The sequence below is a fragment of the Microcaecilia unicolor genome, chromosome 13 (genome assembly GCF_901765095.1).
Source record: "Microcaecilia unicolor chromosome 13, aMicUni1.1, whole genome shotgun sequence".
NCBI lineage: Eukaryota > Metazoa > Chordata > Amphibia > Gymnophiona > Siphonopidae > Microcaecilia > Microcaecilia unicolor.
The window spans coordinates 78,493,711-78,508,641 of NC_044043.1; the positions used below are offsets into that span (position 1 = coordinate 78,493,711).

The 14,931-nt window shown below is 46.6% G+C and overlaps 1 protein-coding gene across 2 annotated transcripts in view; it reads left to right on the forward strand.

Annotated features, from left to right (window-relative positions):
- TP73 (tumor protein p73) overlaps window positions 1–14,931 on the forward strand; it is a 240,611-nt gene that overhangs the window by 206,975 nt on the left and 18,705 nt on the right. For both annotated transcript variants that reach the window (XM_030185833.1, XM_030185834.1), the window contains exons 8-12: window positions 2,236–2,378; window positions 3,223–3,311; window positions 6,079–6,203; window positions 10,752–10,903; window positions 11,473–11,605. In XM_030185833.1, the coding sequence (XP_030041693.1) occupies window positions 2,236–2,378; window positions 3,223–3,311; window positions 6,079–6,203; window positions 10,752–10,903; window positions 11,473–11,605 (642 nt within the window). The remainder of the gene's footprint in view (window positions 1–2,235; window positions 2,379–3,222; window positions 3,312–6,078; window positions 6,204–10,751; window positions 10,904–11,472; window positions 11,606–14,931) is intronic.

A 14,931-nucleotide genomic window follows, 5' to 3' on the forward strand; every position in this document is an offset into this window, starting at 1 on the left:
CAGAATGAGCGGAGCCTGGAGTTGGCGGTGGTGGAGAAGGGTACTGAGAGGAGGGATTTGTCCTGTGAGCGGAGGTTATGGGCGGGAACATAGAGGGAGATGAGGGTAGAGAGGTAATGAGGGGCTGCAGACTGAGTGCATTTGTAGGTAAGAAGGAGAAGCTTGAACTGTATGCGGTATCTGATTGGAAGCCAGTGAAGTGACCTGAGAAGAGGGGTGATATGAGTATATCGGTTCAGGCGGAATATAAGACGTGTAGCAGAGTTCTGAACAGATTGAAGGGGGGATAGATGGCTAAGTGGGAAGCCAGTAAGGAGTAGGTTGCAGTAGTCAAGGCGAGAGGTAATGAGAGCATGGACGAGAGTACGGGTGGTGTGCTCAGAGAGGAAAGGGCGAATTTTGCTGATGTTAAAGAGAAAGAAGCGACAGGACTTGGCTATCTGCTGGATATGCGCAGAGAAGGAGAGGGAGGAGTTGAAGATGACTCCGAGGTTGCGGGTTAGAGGTGATTCGTCAGGGAGTGTTATGATTCGTGGGGGGGGGGGGGGGTGATGTACCAGGTGGGCGCAGCGGTGATCCACCCTGGGTGACAACCGACCTAGAAACACCACTGCATTGCAACCTCCACTCCCTCTGTCTTTTCCTCCCCCGAACAAAGGTAGCTCCCTCCCTCCACCCCTTCCCCTCCCCAAACAAAGGTAAAACCCACTCCCTTCCCCCCCCCCCTCAGACCCACCTATAGACACTTCTGGGTCTACTTTAGAGTCCCTTGTTGTCTATACCTATAGGTGCTTAAAATAATGAAACATAAAGTGTGGGGAAGCACTAAAGAAAATTTATTGAAAATTTTATAAAATACCTTATAGAGAATTAAGGTTTCTGAAGGTTTCTAGTAATGGAAGTAGTGTGTTTTCACAGGGTGTGCATGTTAGAAAACGACCAGCAGTGAGACACTATTGGTTTTTCTCATTAGCAGTTTTTTACATTGGTGTCTACACTGATGGTGACATTTGAAAGAAATTAAAGGAACGGTGATAAGATCAGCTCCACAATATATCCTGGAATTCTTATGATAAAGTAAGGTTGTGATGCTCCTTTAACGGTGACAATCCAGGAGTGGAAGCATTGAGGTCCAATTATTAAAGTAAAAACGAAAGCAGACACGCACCTGGGGAAACAACACTCAGATTCCCCTTGGAATACATAGGTAGTAGATGGTGTACTAGTTGCAATGTCAACACAATACATAATAGAACATTATAATTGGAGGTGAAGGGTAAGGCATAGTTGTAACATATAGATGAGTAAGAAAGTAGGAAGAATTAGAAAGTAAGGTGACTGATTTGATGAAAGTTGCACATGAGGTCAGAGAGATGGTTAAATGTCATCTCAGCTAGGGTAGGAGTGGATAAACATGTCCCGCTGCAGTACGTGCAGCCTCAGTCAATCCTTGTGAGAGTGAGACTAACAAGTTAGTTACTTCTTCCATTAAAGGCTTGGTTGAACAGCCAAGCTTTCACCTGCTTCCTGAAGTACAGATAGTCTTGTGTTAAGCGGAGCCTTTCAGGCAGTGCATTCCAGAGTGTGGGAGCTACTCCGGAGAAGGCTCGCTTGCGGGTATCACATCGTGTAATGTCTTTTGGAGAGGGTGTAGTTAATGAAAGTCCTTGGGAGGACCTTAGTGTCCTTGGAGGATCATCCTATTTTTCCGGTACTCAGGGCCATTTCCTTTCAGGGCCTTGAATATCAGACACAGAGTTTTAAATTTAGCCCTGTATTGTACTGGTAGCCAATGAATTGTTGGAAAGAGTAAAGATAAATAACAATGTTCCCTCTAAGCTGTGCAGGAGTTCTCCAACCGCATTCCTGCCAGTGGGGGATGATGCTTCAATATAATGTTTTCAGTCACTAGAGATCAAGCAGGTCCTCTTGAGTCCTGCAGAACTTGCTTGTCCCTCACTGTTGAAAATGTGATATTGAAGAATCACCTCTACTGGCAGGAATGGAGGTGGAGAACTGTCTTACAGCTTAGAGGGAACATTGGTAACTGGGTATCCTACTAGTCCTGCACACATCTACAAATAGTCAATGTAACCCGAATTATATATTTTACATTGTGTCCTAGAAAAATTGTTATCCTTGAATAAAATACATTTGATTGGTTCAATGGCCTACAGTATCCTTAATATCCCTTCTAAGAATACAAAACCTGATCTCCTTTCCCTCTCTGTTCAGTGGTCAGGTGTTGGGTCGGCGGTCATTTGAAGGTCGAATCTGTGCCTGTCCTGGCAGAGACAGAAAGGCTGATGAAGACCATTACCGGGAACAGCAGGCTTTAAACGAAAGCGCAGCTAAGAATGGGAATGCCAACAAACGCAGTAAGTGTGCCTCTTAGATTGAGGGTAAGAAGGTTGAATCTCACTCTTCCCTACTTCAGGCTGTGGCATCAGCTTCTAGGGGACGGAATGATAAAGAGAAGCTGTACTCAAAGCAAAACAATAGTTTCTGACAGCCACACAAACTTAAAGAACCATCAGGGTGCAGTTGTACCTACAGGGAGAGTGGATTCGTCCACTCACATATAGTACGAGACTACCACTAGAGGCTGCAGCCACCATTTTTCAGCTGGAGCCACCAGGCGCAGCAGCAAGTGGGGTTCGTTCCTGCCCGGACTACCCACTACTCCACCAGAGATGTAAAGGTAGACCTAGGGAGGCCTGCTGAGACGTGAGAGGGTGGCTTCTCTTGCTAGGGGGGTTGGGTCATGTTGGGGGAGGGTTCTGATGTTTGTGGGGGGGCGGGAGGTCAGGTGGGCTTCATTTGTTGGGGATTTGGGTCATATTGGGAGAGGGCTTCTCTTGTTGGGGAGGTCGGGATGGAGGTCAGATGTTGTTGAGAGGGGTTGGGAAGAACACTGAGAGATGCAGGCCAAGATGTAGATGTTATGGGGGTGCTGGCTGATGTTCAGTGCCGGCACCTAAATAGCTTGGCGACCAAAGACAGGACAACCTTTTGTGCTGTCCTATATGGTAACTTAGTTATGTGGGCACAGGTACTAAATATTGCCAGCACCTGTATAACTCCTGTCTTCTCCCTGACCCCACCCCCATCTATTCTTGACTCCTGATACTGGAGGTGAATCCATGTAGAGGGATGATCTGATTTAGTGTTAGTTGTCCGTGGAGTTATAGTGTTAAGCAGTTTTATTTCTGCTTCAAACAGACTTCAAACAGAGCCCTCCAGGGATTCCAACCCTCAACGCCAACATTAAAAAAAGGAGACATGGTGAAGAAGAAATTTACTATTTGCCTGTAAGTACAAAACCTACTTGCCCCCCCCTCTAAACACCACTCTCCCAACAGCTTATGTGTCCTGTCTAAAGTGTGGATTGGGACATGGTGCATAGAGTGAAGGTAATACTGGTGAGTACCTAAAGAGATAGCACTGGTTTTCAGCTGGAAGAAGCCTTCATAAAAAGCTTGGTGAAGAAAAAGTTAGTAAAGCCAAAGAATTAGGATAAGTAGCTAATGAGGATCGCTCCTGTGGGGAGGCCTTTTCATTTGGTGTAAGCTTTTGTAGAGAGGTGAATCAGGGTTTTTCAACCCCTCTGGCCTGAGCTTCTAAGAAGGAGTGTCTTACTGGTTCCATAGGGATTTCTTGTTGCCTCTTGAAAATACTGTTATCGGCACACCAAGGAGGTACATTTTAGAAGTTTTACATGTGTTCCCGTGGCTGGAAGGAACACCTGTAAAATGTGCATCCATGGTTAAACGTTGTTAGAAATGGCCACAGTATTTATCACAGGATTCGTACATCAGCCTCTAAATGCTTCTTGTGTTGCCCAACTTGAGAGATGATGACATAATGAGAAAGGATAAATTGGAGTTTCAGTAAACTGAATTAGTTAGGAGAAGTGATAGAGAAAAGAGAGTCCTAGTTAAGTGGTTTTTACAGAGTGTAGAAATTCTAATTATGATCATTATGGTGCTTATTTTCGAAGCACTGTTTGGTTTTAGGTGTGAATTAACTGGCGTTTAGATATTTATATTGCATTAATGTCTAAATCCCGATTTTACAAAGCTGAGATATACACATCAAAAACTGTAAAAAAAAAAAAAATGCATAAGGCAGGGAGTGTATTTTGGGTGGGACTAGGGTGGGCCTGAGGAGTAAACATGCATTCCCCATTTCAGAAGGGGAATGCATATCTATGTCCAAAAAGGTCAACATTGGAATTTACAGCTGCTGCCCGTGATGTCTCGGTTTCAGAAAAATTCCCCTATTGAGCAGTGCTCTACTGGAGAGATTGGGGGAAGTTGCCCTCCCTTAATCCCCCAGTGGTTTATCCTCTCCCCACCCCCCAAAAAAAAGTGGAACTGGCGAGGAATACCTGGCTCTGTGACAGCTTTCAGGCTTATTTTCGAAAGTGATCGCCGGCGATCTTCTGACATATATTAGGAGATGGCCGGCGATCTCTCAAAAGCGGTGAAATCAGTATAATCGAAAGGTGCTTTTTGACACCTTCGCTGCTTTCCCGTTGCCGAGCCGGCGAAAGTTCAAGGGGGCATGTCGGTGGCATAGCAAAGGCGGGACATGGGCGGGATGGGCGTGGCTACCAGATGGCCGGCTTTTGCGGATAATGGAAAAAAAAAAAGCGGCGTTAATCAGCATTTCGCCGGGTTTACTTGGTCCTTTTATTTTCATGACCAAGACTCAAAAAGGTGCCCCAATTCACCAGATGACCACCGGAGGGAATGGGGGATGACCTCCCCATACTCCCCCAGTGGTCACCAACCCCCTCCCACACTGAAAAAATAAAAATAAAAACCTTTTTTGCCAGCCTGTATGCCAGCCTCAAATGTCATACCCAGCTCTCTGACAGCAGTATGCAAGTCCCTGGAGCAGTTTTTAATGGGTGCAGCGCACTTCAGGCAGGCAGACCAACCCAGGTCCATCCCCCCCCCCCTACCTGTTACACTTGTGGTGCTAAGTGTTGAGCCCTCCAACCCCCCCCCCCCAAAACCCACTGTACCCACATGTAGGTGCTCCCCTTCACCCATAAGGGCTATGGTAATGGTGTAGAGTTGTGGGGAGTGGGTTTGGGTGGAATTTGAGGGGGTCAGCACCCAAGGTAAGGGAGCTATGCACGTGGGAGCTATTTGTATATATTTTTTTAATTTTTAGAAGTGCCCCCTAGGGTGCCCGGTGGTGTCCTGGCATGTCAGGGGGACCAGTGCACTAGAAATGCTGGCTCCTCCCACAACCAAATGCCTTGGATTTCGCCGGGGTTGAGATGGCCGGCATTTTTTTCCATTATCGCTGAAAAACAAAACCGGCCATCTCAAACCCGGCGAACTCTGGCATTTGGCCGGGCTAAACCGTATTATCGAAAAAAAAGATGGCCGGCCAGCTGGCCATCTTTTTCGATAATACGGTTCCGGTCAGCTGTTGCGGCGCCGCCAAAATAGATTGTCGACAATCTATTTTGCTGGCGCCGTTTGATTATGCCCCTCTTTGAGAACAATAAATGTTTGTGCCGGCATTAAATATTTATGCGATCATGTTGACCCATCAATATTTTAGATGTTTATGATTTTAAAATGGATGGTCCTGTCGCACGTAACCGGCACATAAACGTCCATTACACCATGCATTTTAGAACAGGCTCTTTGTTGGCAGATCCTGTTCTACAATACTAGCAAAACATCTCAATTCCCATTTGTACGGCCTTTCTGAAATCTGTATCCATGCCTAGTATACACCTTGTTCCCGAGGTACTGTGCACGAGGGAAATTGGTATCCCAGACTTAAAGAATTTGTATAAACTTAGCACTATCCAGTTTCATCGGAGAGGTGGATGATCTTGTTAATGGGCCATCTATAGAGTGGGCCATCTATAGAGGGAATTCAAGAAGACATATCCCGTCCCCCTGCATTGACTTACTTGGATGTTGTGGAAGGGGGTGTTCCAAACTGGTTGTACTTTCCGACACATACTGTCATGAAAATATGGATCACCAGTGACAAGCTAGATGAACCGAATGGACTGGATGTGAAGTGATGTGCTTTGTGTTTTAGGTCCGTGGCCGTGAGAACTTTGAAATCCTGATGAAGGTGAAGGAGAGCCTCGAACTGGTGGAGCTGGTTCCACAGCAGCTGGTTGACTCCTATCGGCAGCAGCAGCAGCAACTTCTGCAGAGACAGTTAGTATATCAGTTTCTAATCTTTTGCTGACTCAATACCGATGGCCATAGAATCTTTAGCCAGTTTGCATTTGACGATTAAGGATTTGGGACTTATGGATACCTGAAGAACAGTTCATCCGAGTGTGAAAAATTTCATATTTTATTCAGCATCACACCAGACTTACTCCCAAATGAACTGTATGTAGATAATACATTTTGTGATGATATGCAAGGTGTACGAATTGTCGGCATCTCCTGCTCCCATCAGGCTTCCTTTTGGATGGCTATTGGTGAAACCGGGAGGGGGCAATCTGACAGGAGATAGTGTCTGAACAAGTCCCTTTTTTGAGACAGCACCAGGTAGTAAAGGGGGTCTGCAAGGAAGTACATCAGTACTTTGAAGTGAATTGGAATGGGGAGCTCTCTCTAGTTGTGGTCTGGAATAGGGTTACCATATTTTGTCCTCTCAAAAAGAGGACACATGTCCTGCCCCTACCCCGCCCATGCCCCTTTCACATCCTAGCCCCGCCCCCTGTCACATATTCCCCTCCCCTCCTCCTGGGTTACATATTCCCCTCCCCTGCCCCCCCATGTCACCTCCCCTCCCCCAGGTCACCTCCCCTCCCCTCCCCTTACTTACTATCTACTCCCCTTGTGGTCTAGTGACCTCTTTGGGGCAGGAAAGAGCCACCTCTTTCCTGCCTGGAGCTCTTTCCCGTTGCTGTGACGGTCTCGGGATTCAAAATGGCTGCCGAGAGTTGAAGTCTCGCGAGGCCACTTCAACTCTCGAGACCACCTGATAGACTAGCTTATTTCTAAGGGAGGGGGGAGATAGACCAAAGTTGGTCCATATTTGGTGGAACTCTCTGAAGATATGGGGCTACCGGCAGACAATTTTAAAAAATATGGTGGATGGTGAGTATTGACCTGTCCTGGGAACCAGCGCACTTTCTTTTCCACTGAAAGGTTCCGGGGACCGTCAGGAGTCAGAGGGATTTGATCAAAATTGGCCTCGATACAGCCAACATTAAACTTGGCAGCTTTCAAGAAGGCACAGTTTGCCCTGCTGACTGATCACTGGCTGCTGCTTATGGGGGACATAGATAACAGAAAAGGCCAGAGCCATTTAGGTGAAGCATTTAACCAATTTGGGCAGGTCTGGGATCCTTTTACCCAGAAATGTGTTGTATATAATGTTGAGGAAGAGGTTGTGCAGTAAGAAGTAACAACCTTAAGGTGAAGGACAGTGGGGCTAGTTATGAAGAGAGAAACTGGAAATCAGGGCAGGGACAGGTTGTTATGGGTTTGGGAAAATCTGTAAGGTTGTATTGGAAATTGTCAAGCTGTTTACTCATTGGTCACTATAATGTATATATTAATAATGGATACTTGTTGTAATAAAAATGCAATAAAATTAAAAGAAAAGAAAGTGTAGCCAACGCAGTGCTGGAAGAATGAATTTGTGTGTATGTGAGTATATAGCATGCTACAGAAATGAACGTGTCGAGGGGAAGATGTACATAAGTACATAAGTAATGCCATACTGGGAAAAGACCAAGGGTCCATCGAGCCCAGCATCCTGTCCACGACAGCGGCCAATCCAGGCCAAGGGCACCTGGCAAGCTTCCCAAACGTACAAACATTCTATACATGTTATTCCTGGAATTTTGGAGTTTTCCAAGTCTGTTTAGTAGCGGTTTATGGACTTGTCCTTTAGGAAACCGTCCAACCCCTTTTTAAACTCTGCTAAGCTAACCGCCTTCACCACTTTCTTCGGCAACGAATTCCAGAGTTTAATTACACGTTGGGTGAAGAAAAATTTTCTCCGATTTGTTTTAAATTTACTACACTGTAGTTTCATCGCATGCCCCCTAGTCCTAGTATTTTTGGAAAGCGTGAACAGACGCTTCACATCCACCTGTTCCACTCCACTCATTATTTTATATACCTCTATCATGTCTCCCATCAGCCGTCTCTTCTCCAAGCTGTATAGCCCTAGCCTCCTTAGTCTTTCTTCATAGGGAAGTCGTCCCATCCCCGCTATCATTTTAGTCGCCCTTCGCTGCACCTTTTCCAATTCTACTATATCTTTCTTGAGATGCGGCGACCAGATTTGAACACAATACTCAAGGTGCGGTCGCACCATGGAGTGATACAACGGCATTATAACATCCTCACACCTGTTTTCCATACCTTTCCTGATAATACCCAACATTCTATTCGCTTTCTTAGCCGCAGCAGCACACTGAGCAGAAGGTTTCAGTGTGTTATCGACGACGACACCCAGATCCCTTTCTTGGTCCGTAACTCCTAACGTGGAATCTTGCATGACGTAGCTATAATTCGGGTTCTTTTTTCCCACATGCATCACCTTGCACTTGCTCACATTAAACATCATCTGCCATTTAGCCGCCCAGTTTCCCAGTCTCGTAAGGTCCTCTTGTAATTTTTCACAATCCTGTCGCGATTTAACGACTTTGAATAACTTTGTGTCATCAGCAAATTTAATTACCTCGCTAGTTACTCCCATCTCTAAATCATTTATAAATATATTAAAAAGCAGCGGTCCTAGCACGGACCCCTGAGGAACCCCACTAACTACCCTTCTCCATTGTGAATACTGCCCATTTAACCCCACTCTCTGTTTCCTATCCTTCAACCAGTTTTTAATCCACAATAGGACATTTCCTCCTATCCCATGACCCTCCAATTTCCTCTGTAGCCTTTCATGAGGTACCTTGTCAAACGCCTTTTGAAAATCCAGATACACAATATCAACCGACTCCCCTTTGTCCACATATTTGTTCACTCCTTCAAAGAATTGAAGTAAATTGGTCAGGCAAGATTTCCCCACACAAAAGCCATGCTGACTTGGTCTCAGTAATCCATGTCCTCGGATGTGCTCTGTAATTTTGTTTTTGATAATAGCCTCTACCATTTTCCCCGGCACCGACGTCAGACTCACCGGTCTATAATTTCCCGGATCTCCCCTGGAGCCTTTTTAAAAAATGGGCGTTACATTGGCCACCCTCCAATCTTCCGGATGGGTGATTTCTGAGTCATGGGATGGTCAGCATTACAACCAACCGAATACTATGTAATGAATCTAGTAAGTACTCTAGATTTTGTAAGTTAATAAGAGACTCAAAACATACAGAAGCAAAGTGGGAAAAGCCTGTATTGGTGCACAGTCCTACACTTTGACATTTTTTATGGAGTATTATAAGTTCTACTGTCTGAACCTTCAATAGAATCAGTTCTCTGCACAGAAACAGATTAATATTCTGATTTCCTTAATTAATACCTTGTTGTTTTACAAAATGCAAATTCTACTGGTATGATATATTGAGGAGTATTTTCAAAGCACTTAGATTTACAAAGTTACGTGGAGGGGCATAATCGAAAGGGACGCCCAAGTTTTGCTGAGGACATCTTCGCAAAACATCCCGGTGGAGGGGCGGGGAAACCTGTATTATCGAAACAAGATGGACGTCCATCTTTCGTTTCGATAATACGGTCGGGGACGCCCAAATCTTGACATTTAGGTTGTCCTTAGAGATGGTCGTCCCTAGACTTGGTCATTCTTGATTTTCGGCGATAATGGAAACCAAGGACGCCCATCTCAGAAATGACCAAATGCAAGCCCTTTCGTCGTGGGAGGAGCCAGCATTCCTGGTCCCCCTCACATGCCAGAACACCAACCGGACACCCTAGGGGGCATTGCAGTGGACTTCAGAAATTGCTCCCAGGTACATAGCTCCCTTACCTTGTGTGCTGAGTCCCCAAACCCCCCCCCCCCCCAAAACCCACTACCCATAACTGTACACAACTACCATAGCCCTTACGGGTGAAGGGAGGCACCTATATGTGGGTACAGTGGGTTTTGGAGGGCTCACATTTACCTCCACAAGTGTAACAGGTAGGGGGGGATAGGCCTGGGTCCTCCTGCCTGAAGTGCACTGCACCTACTAAAACTGCTCCAGGGACCTGCATACTGCTGTCACAAACCTGAGTATGACATCTGAGGCTGGCATAGAGGCTGGCACAAAATATTTTTAAAGATGTTTTTTGAAGGTGGGAGGGGGTTAGTGACCACTGGGGGAGTAAGGGGAGGTGATCCCTGACTCTCTCCGGTGGTCATCTGGTCAGTTCAGGCACCTTATTGTGGCTTGGTCGTAAGAAAAATAGGACCAGGTAAAGTCGTCCAAGTGCTCGTCGCTATGCCTCTGACACGCCCCCGTGAACTTTGGTCATCCCCGCGACGGAAAGTAGTTGGAGATGCCCAAAATCGGCTTTTGATTATGCCGATTTGGGCGACCCTGTGAGAAGGACGCCCATCTTTCGATTGGGCGTCCTTCTCTTTCGAAAATGAGCCTGATAGTAACCTATGGAACTTTGTAAGTCCAAGTGCTTTGAAATGAGCCCCATTGTATATTAAAAGAAGTCATGGAATTATATTAATAGGATGTAGTCCAGTATTTTAGTTAAAGAGAAGGGTTAGTTCAAGAAGCCTTTTGTTGATTTGGAAGGAAAGACTGAATACGCTGTGTTATCGTTTCTGAGCAGAAGCCATCTGCAGTCGCCCTCTTCCTATGGTCCGGTTCTATCCCCGATGAACAAAGTACACTGCAGCGTCAATAAACTGCCATCAGTCAACCAGCTGGTGGGGCAGCCTCCTCAGCACAGCTCCAACACTGGGCCTAACCTGGGACCCATGGGTAAGGATCGGAAGGGTTTGCAAGCATGTCGCTTAGTACTAGGGTCCTGCCTCCATTTTCTATATCTCTATCCCATGCAAATTCTTGGTACATAGCATGAAAACCACTGTGCTACTAGCCTGACTTCAGGTCATCTAGACAGGATCAACCGCAAGTTTTTTGTGACTGCACAGATGGTCTCAGACCATCCAGCAGGGCCAGTGTTGGGAGGGGGGAAAGCTGGGCCACACAGTTACTGGGGCTCCTGTGGTCCAACATCTGTCCCCCACCCGTGGTTGGACATCTCCCCCTCTTTCTCAATCCCCAGTCTAATTTAACGTGTGTCCTCCTGCCAGCAGTGGCAGCCACAGGAATACAACCTTTCAACCTATGTGATTCCTTAGGGAGAGGTCACTCCAGTCAGCAGTAGAGGTCCTTGCAGGGTATCAATAAATGTAGAAAATGAAGAACCCAGCTTTGTGACATTAGTGATCGGAGCAATAGGAGAGCTTACAGTCAAAGAGATGAAAGTGCGTGATGTTTAAGTGCTCTACAGATGTCACTCCTGATTTCTCTTTCCTATGTCCTAGGATCTGGAATGCTGAACAGTCACCCCATGCAATCGAATGGGGAGATGAATGGAGCCCATTCCTCCCAGTCCATGGTGTCCACGTCGCACTGCACGCCTCCTCCTCCCTACAACCCTGACCCCGGTCTCGTCAGGTAGAACAATGTGTCTCCAGTGCTTCCCTTTCATTTATTTCCAGTCCTAACCTAGAAATCTGTCTGTAGAAACTGCTTAACTGGTCGCCTCTTCCAGCTGAAAAATCACTGCTAGTTGTTTCAAATGAGCAACACCAGACAAGCACCTCTGGTAAAGACTAAGCCCCTGCCCCCAACTTAGCTGAATAACTACGGCACATGCAAAAGATGACACCAAATCTTTAACTGGTTGAAAGAAAAATGAACTCGTGCTCAATAGGTTCCCAAGTGCATCAGTTGACCATTCTAACCCATGTGATTCCAGACAGGGCCGCCAAGAGGGGGGGACAGGGGAGACAAAAGTCCCCGGACCCGGGCCTCCGTGGTGGGGCCCAGCGCCGCTGCAGTCCGGCCCGCCCGCCGTCGCTCCAGGAACTAACCTGAAGCGCTTTCACCTTCGGAGCAACCAGCAGCAGCAGCAGCAGGGCAGACCTCTCCTTCCTTCCGTGTCCCACCCTCGCCTGACGTAACGTCCGCGAGGGCGGGGCACGGAAGGAAGGAGAGGTCTGAGCTGCTGCTGTTGCTGGTTCAGGTTGCTCCGAAGGTGAAAGCGCTTCAGGTTAGTTCAGAGAGGGCCCGGCAGCGGGTGGAGGGGGGGCCCGGTGACTTCGGGTGGGGGGGGGGCGCAACGTAATCTCGGGTGGGGGGGGGGGCCCGGCCCTGGCTCTCGGCGGCCCTGATTCCAGATGCACTTTCCCTTTCTTTTGGGTTGGTGTGCTATTAATGGGAAAATGCTACGAAAGATCAGTTGATGTCTAATGGTGTACTAATAAGGCACTGAATCCTTTAGCAAGATCATGAAATTCTTTTTTAAACAACTATGGGCCCAAAATTCAGTGTTTTGCTGAACGCTGTCAGTGTCGTGGCCCGCAGTGTCATGCTGGGCCATGTCTGGTCACCGACATTGAATTTCCAGGTTTCCTGTGCTGGCTAACGTGTAGCGAGTTAAGTGTGATATTCAGCAGTTAACCGGCTATGGGTTACCACATTAAGGGGCCTTTTTTACAAAGCGGCGGTAGGCCCAACTTGGGTTTACCGCACGCTAACACGGAACTATCGCTGGCCCAACAGGGCCGCTGGTGGTAGTTCCATCTCGAGTGTGCACCATTTCCAGTGTGTCGTAAATTTTACAGCACTGTGCTAACTTAGCAGTAATGGGGCATCGCCGTGCACTGCCCGGTTACCGCGGGAGCCCTTACTACCTCCTGAATGGGCGGCTGTAAGTGCTCCCCCCTGCATGGCCATGCAGTAAGAGTAATCTTACCGCATGGCCATTTTTTTCGGGGCTTTTTCCCGCAGCTTGGTGAAAGGACCCCTAAGATAGGACTAACTTTTATCCAGTTCTATTTATGCGGTTAACCTTGCCAGTTAAATGCTATATATCAGCACTTAACTGGCAAAGTGCAGACTCCACCCTCAGAATGTTGCCATTAAATCACCAGTTCGGCACTGACTGGCTATTTTCAGTGGCACCAACCGGTTAAGTGCCATTGAAAATTAGCAGTTAGTCCCGAACAGGTGATTCAACCAGCCAGGAGCTGTTTCTGGCCAGTTAAATTGCTTTGAATACCCACCCCTCCTTTTGCTACCCATGAACAATAAAACATTCATAACTATTTTGCTAACCAATCACTGCATAGCCATTGCATGTTGGTACACAGTTCTTTTTAAAGTGCAATGCAGAGAATGATTTTGGAAATACTTAACACGTTAGGTGACTGAACACAACTGACGTGAGTAGCCCAATAATGAATAGAGGTCTTTTTACATAAGCAAACTAACTTCTTAACGAGTATTAACACAGAAAGATATATATATATATATATATATATATATATATATATATATATATATATATATATATATAAACAGATGTTGTAACGGTGGTAAAATGTGCACTGTAATCCTTAGTGCATTCTCAGTTTTAATCAAATCAAAGAGCTGAAATCAGGATATAACAGGATAGAGCCGGTCCTAAGGGCAGCTACTATAATGGTCAGTGATCTTCATCCTAAAGCATATGGGGACAGACATAAAGATCTCAATATGTATACTTTGGAAGAAAGGTGGGAGAGGGGAGACATTTAAGTATCTCCATGGTATAAATGCGCAGGAGGCAAGTCTAAAAGGAAGCTCTGGAATGAGGGGGTCATATGATCAAGGTGAAAGGTGATAGATTTGGGAATAATTTAAGGAAAATTCTTCTTTACAGAAAGGGGGGTGGATGTGTGGAACAGCCTTCCAGTGGAGTTGGTGGAGACGAGGACTGTAATCAAAATTCAAGAAAGCATAGGGCTGGCAGGCAGGATATCTAAGGGAGAGGAAGTGCCAGTTGAGTTTAGAAGCTACTACTACTATTTAGCATTTCTATAGCGCTACAAGGCGTACGCAGCGCTGCACAAACATAGAAGAAAGACACTCCCTGCTCAAAGAGCTTACAATCTAATAGACAAAAAATAATAAAGTAATCAAATCAATTAATGTGAACGGGAAGGAAGAGAGGAGGGTAGGTGGAGGCAGGTGGTTACAAGTGGTTACGAGTCAAAAGCAATGTTAAAGAGGTGGGCTTTCAGTCTAGATTTAAAGGTGGCCAAGGATGGGGCAAGACGTAGGGGCTCAGGAAGTTTATTCCAGGCGTAGGGTGCAGCGAGACAGAAGGCGCGAAGTCTGGAGTTGGCAGTAGTGGAGAAGGGAACAGATAAGAAGGATTTATCCATGGAGCGGAGTGCACGGGAAGGGGTGTAGGGAAGGACAAGTGTGGAGAGATACTGGGGAGCAGCAGAAGTTTGTAGAAGGTTTGTAGAAGGTTAGTAGAAGTTTGAACAGGATGCAAAAACGGATAGGGAGCCAGTGAAGGGTCTTGAGGAGAGGGGTAGTATGAGTAAAGCGACCCTGGCGGAAGATGAGAAGGGCAGCAGAGTTTTGAACCGACTGGAGAGGGGAGAGGTGACTAAGTGGGAGGCCAGCAAGAAGCAGATTGCAGTAGTCTAAACGAGAGGTGACAAGGGTGTGGATGAGGGTTTTGGTAGAGTGCTCGGAAAGAAAGGGGCGGATTTTACGGATGTTGTAAAGAAAGAAACGACAGGTCTTGGCAATCTGCTGGATATGAGCAGAGAAGGAGAGAGAAGAGTCAAAGATGACCCCAAGGTTTCGAGCTGAGGAGACAGGGAGAATGAGAGAGCTTAGAAGCTGGTATAGATGAGCAGACTAGATAGGCTGTGTGGTCTTTATCTGCTGACCAGGTTCTGCCAGGTTGACGGCACAGGGGGAGCGAGAGCGGACTTCCG